The sequence below is a fragment of the Myotis daubentonii genome, chromosome 5 (genome assembly GCF_963259705.1).
Source record: "Myotis daubentonii chromosome 5, mMyoDau2.1, whole genome shotgun sequence".
Lineage (NCBI taxonomy): Eukaryota > Metazoa > Chordata > Mammalia > Chiroptera > Vespertilionidae > Myotis > Myotis daubentonii.
Genome location: NC_081844.1, coordinates 29973761 through 29985960, shown reverse-complemented (window position 1 = coordinate 29985960; position 12200 = coordinate 29973761). Strand labels below are relative to the sequence as shown.

At 50.2% G+C, this 12200-nt stretch overlaps 1 protein-coding gene across 21 annotated transcripts in view; it reads right to left on the bottom strand.

The window, feature by feature from the left end:
* The window catches only part of RFX2 (regulatory factor X2), a 90669-nt gene that overhangs the window by 3798 nt on the left and 74671 nt on the right, over window positions 1–12200 (bottom strand). For 20 of the 21 annotated variants that reach the window (XM_059696967.1, XM_059696961.1, XM_059696966.1 and 17 more), the window contains 6 exons: window positions 10996–11114; window positions 10262–10374; window positions 9782–9936; window positions 7284–7381; window positions 6197–6346; window positions 5261–5469 (listed from right to left, as the gene is read on the bottom strand). In XM_059696967.1, the coding sequence (XP_059552950.1) occupies window positions 5261–5469; window positions 6197–6346; window positions 7284–7381; window positions 9782–9936; window positions 10262–10374; window positions 10996–11114 (844 nt within the window). Of the gene's footprint in view, window positions 1–5; window positions 772–5260; window positions 5470–6196; window positions 6347–7283; window positions 7382–9781; window positions 9937–10261; window positions 10375–10995; window positions 11115–12200 lie in introns of those variants that run through there. The other variant, XM_059696976.1, reaches the window with a different exon arrangement.

Genomic DNA, 12200 nt, shown 5'->3' with positions numbered 1-12200 from the left:
GCCCCACCAAGCAGGTGAACCAGGCTTTTCTTCTGCTCTGGGGTCGTCTGGGGACCTCTTAGACCTACAAGGGGCATGCCAGTTGCCAGACCACCCCCATGTCCCAGTGTGACTCAGGTGGGGACAGGCAGATGGGAGGTGAGCAGGAGCAGTGGCTCTAAGAGGAGGCCACTGAGAACATAAAGGTGACAGTCTCTGACATAAGCCTTAGAGACCGCCTTTGGTAAGGAGTCTTTTCAGCGCCATAATGACTCCCCAACAGCAGGCCATCTTTCCCGGCCTCCCCTGTATCCTTCCCTCTTCACTCTGGTTTAGGTACCTAAAAACAAGACAGAATTTCAGGGTGCCTTTGCCTCTGGGGTTGGCAAACTAAAGCCCACTCCAGACTAAACCTAGCTTACCATCCTGTTTTTATACAACGTGAGCGCTAAGAATAGTTTTTACATTTTAAATGGTTGGGGGAAAAGTCAAAGAATTATTATTTTTTGACCCATGAAAAGTATCTGAAATTCATGTTTCAGTGTTTATAAATAAAGTTTTATTGGCACACAGCCATGCCTATTTATTTACATGTGTATGCCTGTGTGCCAATAAAACTATTATTCAAAAATACTTAGTATCGGATTCTTTTTAAAGAACAAAAAGTGACCCCTGATCTCAAGTAACATGACACCCAACCAGAAACCCAGGTCTATACACACATCTGCCATGTAGTCCCAAACACTCAAATGCCCATTTCAGAGCTCACCTACTCTCAGCTAAGTCTAATCACTATCGTAGCAATACAAGACAGGCAGGGCAAGATGGGAAGGGAGACACAATGTAAATACAGACTATTACAGTAATTAAATAAGGGGTTATCACACTGGGGTGCTCTGATGCCTTGAGCCTAGTAAGCAAACCAAAATCTAAGCCATGTCTATGTCTGAGAGTGAAACTTACAAACAAGGAGTCACAGCTAGTTCCCAAATACGGCAGCTGCTCGAACTGTAGCCAATCAAATCATGTCACTGCTTTGCTTCCTCATTTTCTCCATAACACCTGGTCCTCATTCCTGTTGGTGGAGGCTCCTGACACTTTGGGTTTCACGCTGACCAATTCGAATTGGCATTTGTTCAAATGTTTGGAAATTTTAATGTCTCAGTTTAACTTTTAATAGGTTGAAAATGTCCATACTTGTATAATCACAATGGGGCTGCAGGGAGTTAGTAAAGACAGCTGATAACATTAGTTTATTTAATCTTTTTGCATCTCTGGGCCAGCGTGTAGATGCACTCTGAAGGCAGTCTTGTTTAGCCACAGAAAATGACAGCTGGCTTCCGTTGGTTGTGGCTTTGAGATGGCTTAGGGTGCTCTGTACAAATCTGTGCGGGTGCCCGACGACCGTGATGCTTTATCTCACAGGCTTATGGCCAGGTGAGGGGCACACTTGGCGTCACACGTTGTCATGGTGTGCCGCCTCTTCCCTCATGGCCTGATTTGGACTGAAGGTGAGATGCCTTAGGAAGAGTAACCAACGAAGGAACCCATGTGGTGACTGTGTCCAAACTGGCACTTTAGAAAGTGAAGGTCACTTGAAGAACATTCTTGAATGCAAAGGGCGTGCTTTTAAGTGGACAGGGTGAAAGGGCTCAGGGTTTGTGATATGTTTTCTCTTTAGAAGCTTCTTTGGCTCTGTACGGCCAACTCCCCTTAGGAAATGAAGGGCCATGGACTGCAGGTCCCTGGGAAGGAGGCTCACCCCCTGCTCACCTCTCGCTGCCTCTCCCTCCACTCCCCACCCCAGGAAGCTGTGCTTGGTTTGAGATTGTGCCAGCTCCCTTCTCCGGAAGCTCTTTGTCAGACACAAGGTAACAGGTCTGGACGCTCATGACAACTCAGGCTGTCCATACTCTTCAGGTCTCACCTCCCATCTGTGGCCCACCCAGCTCAGTTCCAACCTCCCTTCCCCTGAAACCCCCCACTTCCTCCTGTGCTGGTGCTCTGTATCCACTGCCCCCAACCTCTGCATCTGGTGCTATGCTTCAGTTCAAGTAGCTTTTCTGAACCATCTCCAGGTATGTTTCAGGTTCTCCACACGGGCTGATAGCTTCCTGCAGTAGGAACATTAGCGGAACTCCACCAGGAGAAGCTCAACCTGAGCATGGTGATCCCTCATGAAGCTTGTGCCCATCCCTGTACCGTTTTCTCGTGGATGCTATAGAAATAAGTCCCTTAAACCCAATAAAATGAAGTCAGGTAGTGTTTCATCCTTATAGCGAAAAGTGCCCATGTCACAGAGGCAACGGCCCCCTTCAACTTTAGCTGTGTTCTCGTTTTCACATTTCTAAGTCATAGGCTCATCCTACTGCTCTCGACTGGTCAGATCATGCCTTGCCCTGATACACGCCACCACAGGCACTGTCTCTGTACCGAGACTCAGGTGCACCGCCTTCTTCATCCGTCATCTCGATGTTGCTTCACAGTACTTTTTGGCTCAGTGTTCCCTTATGTGACAATGGGGTGTTAAGCTCACAGCTGAGCCAGGCAGTATATTAGGCTCACATTTCCTTCTTCACTCACTCAACCCACCTTTAGGGGCTGGGAAATGTGCAGTGGAAAAAACAACATCCTGGCTCTTGGGGTGTGTGCTCAATCACAGAGGAGACAGACAACAGATAGGCAAAGAGAGAACAAGGTGACAGGCGACCATGAGAAAAAGCAAGGCATGAGGGACAGAGGAATAGCAGGAGCGTGCTTTTACTTAGGGAGGTCTGGGAAGGCTTCTCTGGTGATGATAGCCACATGGCTAAATGGGGCAGAGGAAGGCAGTGTAAGACCCTGAGGTGGCAAGGCTAGAGTAGAAAGTGAGGAGGGAGTTGAGAACAGGGACTTACTGGGCAGTTGGCTGAGAGACCAGTGAAGTTTTTTTGTTTTGTTGTTTTTTTAATAAGACCCAGATAGTAAATATTTTCAGCTTTGTGGCCACATGGTCACAACTCTGCTAAGGATCCATAAACAGTGAGTATGGCCTAGTGTTAATAACAGTTTATTTGCACAACCAGGTGAAGGGTGGTCTGACCTGACAGCTGTAACTCCCTGTTCAGCTGGATCACGCATGGCCTGAAAGCCTTAGAGTGGCTATCATTTTCCTGGGGTTAACTGATCTCCCTCCCTCCCTCCCTCCCTCCCTCCCTCCCTCCCTCCCTTATCTATCTTCAAAATATATTTCAATTGATTTCAGAGAGGAAGGGAGAGGGAGAGAGATAGAAACATCAATGAGAGAGAATCATTGATCAGCCGCCTCCTGCACGGCCCCTACTGGGGATCGAGCCCGCAACCCCGACATGTGCCCTTAACTGGAACTGACCCTGGGACCCTTCAGTATGTAGGTGAATGCTCTATCCACTGAGCCAAACCAGCCAGGGCAACTGACCCCTTCTTTAAAAATGTTCAATTTTCTATGTATTTATCACTGAGACCAGGACTCCCCTGCAGAACTGCTGGGCTGCTGTTAGCAGCACAGTCCGTGTCTTCTGGGCAGTGTCCCTTCTGAAGCCCCAGTTCCCCTGCTCCCTCCTACAAAGGTTAGACTTGCATCTTGGAAACGGTTTTCCTTCAGAATTCTGAAGATACTGCTTTCTCTGTACCCAGACTCACAGGAAAAACTAGATGCTGAATTCTAGTTCAGTCAGAAGACACTGTTCTGGTTCTTAGGCCTTCAGTGCGGCCGTTGCTTTTTCTTGGACGCCTTTTCGGTTGTCTCCAGCCTAATACTCCACAGGGATGCTCCGTGGGGAGGGTGTCATTCATTGTATTGGAAACACGGCGGCTTCTTCAGTTTGGAGGCTGGTGCCCTTCAGTTCTGAGACAGCTACTTGATTATGGTTTTATTATTTTCTTTCCCTCCATTTTCTGTCACTTAAAATAATTAGTGAACCTTCTAGATCAAGTCCTTTCTTTTTTTTTTTTTAATGATTTTTCTCACATTTTTTTCTTTCTCCATATTTTTTCCTCTCTCATATTTACTTTTTGTGATAGTTTATGTGTCAACATGGCTAGGCTCTGGTGCCCCGTTATTCAATCAAACAGTGTCCAGGCGTTGCTGTGGAGGTATTTTGTGGCTGTGGTTCCCATCTATCACCTTTCGACATTAAGTGAAGATTACCCTTGATAACATGGGCCTCATCTAATCAGTTGAAAGGCCTTCAGAGCAAAATGGAGGCTTCCCTGAATAAGAAACCCCACCCGTGGCCTGCAGTGTTGCCTGCCTGAGTCTCCAGCTGCTGGCCTGCCCCACAGATTTCAGACTTTCAGGCCCTCACAATTGCATGAGCCAACTCCTTGAACTACATCTCTTTATATATCCTATATAATAAAACCCTAATATGCAATCGACTGGACAGCAGAACGACCGGTCACTATGATGTGCACTGACCACCAAGGGGCAGATGCTCAACGCAGGAGCTGCGCCCTGCTGGTCAGTGTGCTCAGCCAGAAGCCGGGCTCACGGCTGGCAAGCTCAGTGGCGGTGGCGCCTCCACTGCAGGCAGGCGGTAAGGAGCGAGGAGTCCCGGACTGTGAGAGGGTGCAGGCAGGCTGAGGGGCCCTCTCCCTCCCCCTCCCTGCATGATTTTCTTGCACTGGGCCTCTAGTTAATATATAATAATTATTTCTATATTCATATACAATTATGATTAACTATAATGTATTTACATATATAATTTAAGCTATATATACTCTCGACACACCTGACCCTTGCCCAGTACCATTCTGCAGGGACACATGGGACCACAGGGGAAGTGACGCCGGTTTCTGTCTCCTGCTTGCACTTGGAAGTGAGTGACTAAAAGCCCAATGGTTGCTCCCCATCTGGCTCACTGACCTAACTGACCACCTCACACCACCTCCCAAACTCTTGCTCTCACTCATTGATCCGCCATCATCTGCTCTCCTGTTCTCCTTGTTCTGGGGATTTATGCCTTTTCACCACTTCCTTTACTGCCACTTTGTGGGGTTTTGCTGGGGAGCAGAAATAAACACATGGGCTCAAGCTGCTATGTTTCTCCAGAAGGCTCGATGACGATTTCTGTCTGTGGAAGCCTGCCACCTACTTTTAGGCCACAGGGTGCCTCTGGGCTTGACTCTGGGAGCCAGCCTGCCAGATGAGGCCTGCAGGTTGGGCCCTGGTTTGGGCTTTTGGCTACTGAAGGCGGGACAACCTCTGGAGACCTCCACCCCTGCCCTTCCAGAGTCCTCGGGGAGTTCAAGGGGCACTTACCTATAAAAGGACCATTTCAGCAGGAACTGCCGGGCGGCCTTGGGGAAGCTGGGGCTGCCCGCATGCTGCTTCAGGACCTGCGTGACCACGTTGTCGAGCCAGCTGGCCCACTGGTCCAGGGAGCTCTGCTGCTGCAGGGTCAGCTTGAAGTCCTGCTCCAGCCGCTGCACCACGCTCTCCTTGCACTGGCACACCCACGAGGCTTGCTCCTGCAGGCGCAAGGGCGGTGGGTCAGAACAGTCAGTGACAGCCCCCACTACCAATGCCATGGGTGAGAGCTCAGGGACCCAGACTGCGGCCATCTCCTGAGCACCAGCTCCACGTCTGACCTTAGGCCGAGCATGCACCCATCCTCACCTGTGGCCTTTTCCAACTGCAGTCAAGCACCATTAGTACCCAATCTCATGGGGACGGAGACAATGGAACAGAGAGGGAACCTGTCCCAGCATATAAGGACTTAAATCCAGGTTTCCCGGACCTATATCTCCAATTATACCATGTCTTTGGGTTTTATTTTTGAGTGGTCACTCTTGTGAATGTGTGTGTGTTTAGTGGGTTGACCCAGGGCCTGAACTTGACATAAATACAGTAGCAGGATCCATTTACTGACAGCCTGAACTTTTCTAGGCCCAAAGAAAGAACCATGAATGTGGCAATAGGAAGGTACAATTTTAAGGAAAATGAATCAAGGTGATGGTCACAACACTGAGAGCTTGAGAGATCCTGCAGTGGAGACCTGCGGTCCTTGGGTGGGCCGACCCTGAATCTAGTTCCTGCAGCAGAAATGTGCGCTGGGTTTGCTATGGCTGCAGATTGAGGGTTTATGCACTTTTCTAAGGGGTGGAAGTCCAGTCCAGAGGGGTTGGGGTCACGCGCACATTGTCCCTGCCTTGCAGTCTGGTCCTGGAACCCCATCCAGGCTGTGGGGAAAGTCACCTGCACGTTGGCAAAGTCCACGCGGTTGAGGTCGCTGAGCATCTGGTTGATCTGGGAAGTGTTCTGAAGCACGGCCCGGGCCGCCTGTGCCAGGTGATTGAGGGATGTGTATCTCCGCAGGGTCTGGGCGAAGGCGCTGACCACGCTGACCTGTGGCCAAAGACGGCATGAGAGGGTGAGCTGCACGCGTGCACTGCATGTAGGGAAAGCCTATTCTCTCTTCTCCTTGGAGGGCGTGGGCTCAGGGACAGTCAGGGGCAGGGAAGAAGGATGCACCCTTGTGACAGTCTCAAGAACCTGAAGAGTAAGAATCAGTGGACACAGATGTCACCAACACATCACGTGGCACCTATAGTAGACTGTGGCATCAGTGGGTTAGAACTCAAGTCCATCAGCTCTCTGGAGAGCTTGGTGAGAATGTTGGTTCCTGGGCCAGCTGGGGCAGACTCTGTGGGAGTGGCCTTGGAGTCTGTATTTTACTGACTACCTAGATGGTTCTTTTGCTCCCTGAAGTTGCAGTATCACCGGCCTAACAGCAATTCCAGACTACAGGCAGACAGACCAGATGCCCAAAATCTGGCCTCCTCTGTACATGGCGACGCTTTAAGAAATGTGTGCAAGAACAATTGCAAGAAGTTATTCTCTTTTTCCCGTGTGGGCCAAATCTCCACACTTAAATTCTGATTTGTGGCCAAGGCTAATGTAATAAGGATACAGCAAGGAGACTAAATTCCGTCTTTTCATGAGCATAGAAATATTCAATCTGTTGTGAGCTGACCCAAATGTGCCACATCAAATGGCATCTTCCGTCAAGCCCCTCCCTGCCACTACCTATCCTACATCAGCAGCATCTTCAGGACTTCCTGAAGGGACCACTGATCCTCAGGACACACTGGAGCGACCGGATCTCCCTGGGGCCCAGCAGTTAAGTTCTCCCAGAGCAGAGGGAGAGGAGCCCCCTCCTCTAAGCTACTTCCGGCCCCCTCCCTTTACAGCACAGCTGGGCCCAAGGGGTCCCCAGGCCCATGGCCTCTGCTTCTGGTCACCAGTGTGGTCTGAAGGCCCAGACCCCATTCCCAGGAGTCACCTTCGTCTGGATAACCTGTTGTGGGAAGTCACTCATGGCGTTCGTCAACCAGCCTTCCAAGCTCTTGGCAAAGTTACGGATGGCCTGTGTCAAGGTGCCTGGGAGACGGAAACACGGTATTAACAGTGAGAAAGGCAGAGCCTCGCCCCTCAGGATCAGCCATGAGTAAGAAGCAAATGTAATGAAAGTTACCACCCAAAAGCAACACAGAGGAAAAGAGAACAAGGGAGCAGCACAGGCATGGGGGATAATTTGGGACACTTAGTGAGGGGAGCCTGGAGTAAGAGTTAGGACCTGTCCAGACAGTTCATCTCTGTTCACCTATCTGTCTATACTAGGGGTTCTCACCTAGGGTGACCCTGCCCCCTGGGGGACATATGTGGTTCTCATGACTGGTAGTGCTCCTGGCCTTGAGCGGGTGGGGGTTAGGGATGCTGCTCAACACCCCACAGTGCCCAGGATGACCCCACAGAAAGTGACCTGGCCCCAGTGTCAGCAGTGCTGAAACTGAGACCCTGATACACATGCAAGTAAATATATCCTATCAACTTCTAAATTGACTTTGAGATGGGTTACAGTAAGAAGGAAATAATAAGACTCTAAAAATAAAAAATCCCCCAATGTAAAAGCAAATCTACCCCAAATTCAAACCTTAATATAGACTTACTGCACACTATACTTAACAGCTGTTGGGCAGGCAAGGCCATAGGATAAATGCAATCATTATGCTGTTTCCCATTTTCTGGCACAAAAGTAGCAGTGCAAGAAAGACTGGGGGTTTCCAAGCACTGACACAAATGTACATAGGTCACCTGCCAAGTGTAACCTGTGGTGTCTGCTGGAGGCATTAAGAGCGAGGCCTCCCATTTGACCCAGTGATCCAACTTCTAGGAATATATCCCAAGAAACTAGAAACACCAATCAGAAAGGATATACGCACCCCTATGTTCATAGCAGCACAATTTACAATAGCTAAGATTTGGAAACAACCTAAGTGCCTATCAGCAGATGAGTGGATTAAAAACTGTGGTACATCTACACAATGGAATACTACGCTGCTGTAAAAAGGAAGGAACTCCTACCATTTGCAACAGCATGGATGGGCCTGGAGAGCATTATGCTAAGCCAAATAAGCCAGTAGGAGAAAGATAAATATCACATGATCTCACTCGTTTATGGAATATAATAAACAACATAAACTGATGAACAAAAACAGATCCAGAGACAGAGAAGCATTGATCAGAATGTCAAACCTCAGAGGGAAGGTAGGGGAGAGTGGGAGTAAGGGGGAAAGATTAACCAAATGACTTATATGCATGCATATAAGCCTAACCAATGGACACAGACACCAGGGGGGTGAGGGCATGAGCAGGGGGGTGAGGGGTGTGGTAAAGAGGGGATATGAACACATATGTAATACCTTAATCAATAAAAAAAAAAGAAGAGCAAGGCCTCAGCCTTGGCCAGTATGCTAAGTGGTTAGAGCATCGGCCTGCACACCAAAGGGTTGTGGGTTCAATTCCCGGTCAAGGACACATACCTGGATGGCAGGTTCACTCTCCACCGCTGGTCAGAGTGCATGCAGGAGGCAACCAGTCTGTCTCTCTCTCACATCTCTTGCTCTCTCTCTCTCTCTCTCTCTCTCTCTCTCTCTCTCTCCCCCTTTTCCCTTCCCCACTTCCACTCTCTCTGAAAAAGCAATGGGGAAAATATCCTCTGGTGAGGATTAAAAACAACAACAACAAAAAACAATGAGTCCTCAGGTACCCACCTTGCTCACCCTTCACTTGGGATGATGCTGGAGCCCACAGGAAAGTCTGGAAGTCAGGGGCTGGCACAACAGTGCCTCCTGGTGGTGGGAGTTACCACCACCACCAGAGGCCTGGCAGGCAGTTCCCAGTCAGTTCCCTGGGAAGGTCCACGTCAGCCCTAATGGGTGTAGCCAGCGAGGCCCATGATTTCATTTTTTTCCTCCTTTCCTAAATTAAGGATGCTGGAATCTGGAGAAAATTCTATAGAATCCACCTTTTGGTGCTAAAGAACCACAGGTTTGGGAGGAAGCTGAGCCCAGCCTCCTATCAACTTGAGGAAATTGGGATAAAAACGGATTCAGACTATCCCTAGGGCTTTCAGCAAACGCAGCAGCCTGGAGGGGTATGGATGTCCTGAGACTTGGGCCCCACAGTCTAGAACTCCTTTGGGACATCAGAGACCCAGAAGCCCACAGCACTGGGCAGTAGCATGAAGCCCTAAGCCCAGCCCAGACTAGGTGGGCAGGGACCTGAGAGTGGACAACCCTCACCAGAGCCATAAGGCCCTCCCTCCTTCTCTCCCCGGGTCAATGACAAGGAAAACGTGCAGGCAGGGGTGAGCATCTTTCCAGGGTGACCAAGCTGCTGCTCTCACTGGATTCTGTGTCCCAGTCTGAGCTGGACCTGACAAAGTGGCTGCAGGGGTGCAGGGGAGAAAGGAGAGAGGCAGGGGAGCAAGCTGCTTACTGGGTACTGGCCGCAGCACGTCGGGGATGAGGACCTCCACCAGGGCCTGGTAGAGGATGTGGTCACAGTTCCTCATCCACTTAAGGATGGGGTCACATTTACACAGAGACACCAGCTTGTCCTTCGGGAGGATGGTGGCTTCAGGAATCTCATCACTGTGGGGGAATGGAGGAGAGGAGGTAAGCCAAGGCCTGGAGACCACCCCACGCAAGTCATGCTGTCCACCCCCCGCCTATGGCTGAGATAATGACATTTCCCACTGTGGCTACTGCTGACTTCTCTTTGGGATGGCATATGGTCACCAATAAAACACTCACTTGAAACAAGTGAATGGGCAATGCAAATTACAAATCAACTGTCAGAAGTATAAAAACAACATGTAATTATGGGGGGAGTGCCAATTCTTGGAAAGTAGATGCATTTATCTGTGGGTCACAGTGTGGGTGTCATCGCGCCTGTCAGGGGAAACAACCACAATACCTGGTTGGTAGAGAGGCAGGGCCATCGCTGGAGGAGGCTTTAGCATTCCAGAAGGAAAGCCACAGCTTCTCAATGTAGTGGAACTGGAGGTTCATCACGACATCTAAAGTTGCCTGGAAGTAAAATTGGCCCGTTAGACGCATGAATGTGGGTGTTCAAAAGGGTGTGGGTCACTCCAGCTGGTTTGGCTCAGTGAATAGAGCATCGGCTTGTGGACTGAAAGGTCCGGGCTTGATTCTGGTCAAGGGCATATGCCCAGGTTGCAGGCTCCATCCCCAGTAGGGGGTGTGCAGGAGGCAGCCAATCAAAGATTACCATTGATGTTTCTCTCTCCTCCTTCCTCTCTGAAATCAATTAAAAAAAAATATATATATATATATTTTAAAAAAGGGTGTGGATCACATGTCATCAGGACATTCTAAGCAGTCAGTGGTGATTCAGGCTGTGGGGGAGGGGGTCTTTTGAAATCAGAGAGAGATCACAGTGGAGATGGAAATGGACAAAGGGGCGCTGTCCAGGAGGCAAAGATTCTATCTGCTCCTTGGCTAGAGGGAGCAGGGGCCGCTCTGAGTCCTCTGTGTTGTCAGGGACACCTGGGGATGTCCGAGGATTTGGTAGTCCTGGGGAGGCACACTGGGCTCTGCACCCAGGCCCTGGGGGCACTGAGGTTCCCACTGAATCGCCACAGCCCAGGTGTGGGCTCTTCCTGGGGGCCACCTGGAGGGGGCAGTCACCTCACAGTGCCGCCGATAGGCCAGCTGCAGGGCCTTGACGTCTTGAAGCGTGATGCTCTCCTGCAGCAAGACGCTGCCCAGGTCAGGTGCTGGGAACTCCGGGAAGACGTGGGAGACATCTGGGGGGTGGGGGGAGGACGGAAACAGGTCATCAGCAGACCTGCAGAAGGTCCATGAGCCGAAGCCGGGCTGGGCGTCCCGTGTGCTGGGGGATGCTATCCAGAAGTGGTGGTGACCACCTGACAACCCTGGGCGGCATCCTGGCTTCCCTGAGCAGTTACACAGCTTTGTACGCTTCAGTTTTCTCAGGTACAGTGTGGGGACAGCATCACCTCCCACCACCATGAAATATGCTGAGACAAGACCAAGCATTGCACCAGGGCCCAGACACAGTGAGTGTTCTCATCGCCCCAACAGGGGAGCCAGCCACAGCAGTGCCTCTGGGGACAAGGCTGGCCCTGTGGTGATCCCGGGCATGACAACCTCTAGAAGACCCGACACAGGAGGCTCTGTTCAGGCTCAAGAAATACATTAAAAATACACCAGGCCACTGATGTTTCAGTGTGTGTATGCTTGACACTGATCCCAGTGACCCTCCCTGGGCATGTCCCGGTGGCAGGCTCTTAGGATGCAATCCCAAGAAAGCTTTGGGGCCATCGGGTGGGGGGGGGGGGGGCGGGGGACGGTCTCTCCCACAGTTCCCAGGGAAGAGGGCCAGGCAGCCCTTTGTGAGGGCCCCGGGAGGGGAGAAATCCAGTTTTTCAGGGGTCTTGAGCATCCAGTTAAGCAAGGAGGAGAACCCAGGAGGACAGCCAAACCCTGCTGCTGCCCTGAGCCGACAGGTTTTACAATAGGACAGCTAGCGCGGCCGGTGTGGCTCGGCTAGTGGGAGTATCGTCCTGTACACCCAGAGGTCTCGAGTTCGATCCCTGGTCAGGGCACATATTCAGGTTGCAGATTCGATCCCTGGTCAGCAACTGATCAATGTTTCTCTCTCACATTAATGTTTCTCTCTTCCCACCCCCTCTAAAATCAATAAACAAATAAACATATTCTCATGTGAGGATTAAAAAATAAAATAGGACATCTAGTCTTCTTTCTGACAGGCATTTAATTTTATTTAGTTGTGGTTTTTTTTGTTAATCCTCACCACAGGATATTTTTTCCATTGATTTTTTTTAGAGAGAGTAAAAGGGAGGGTGAGG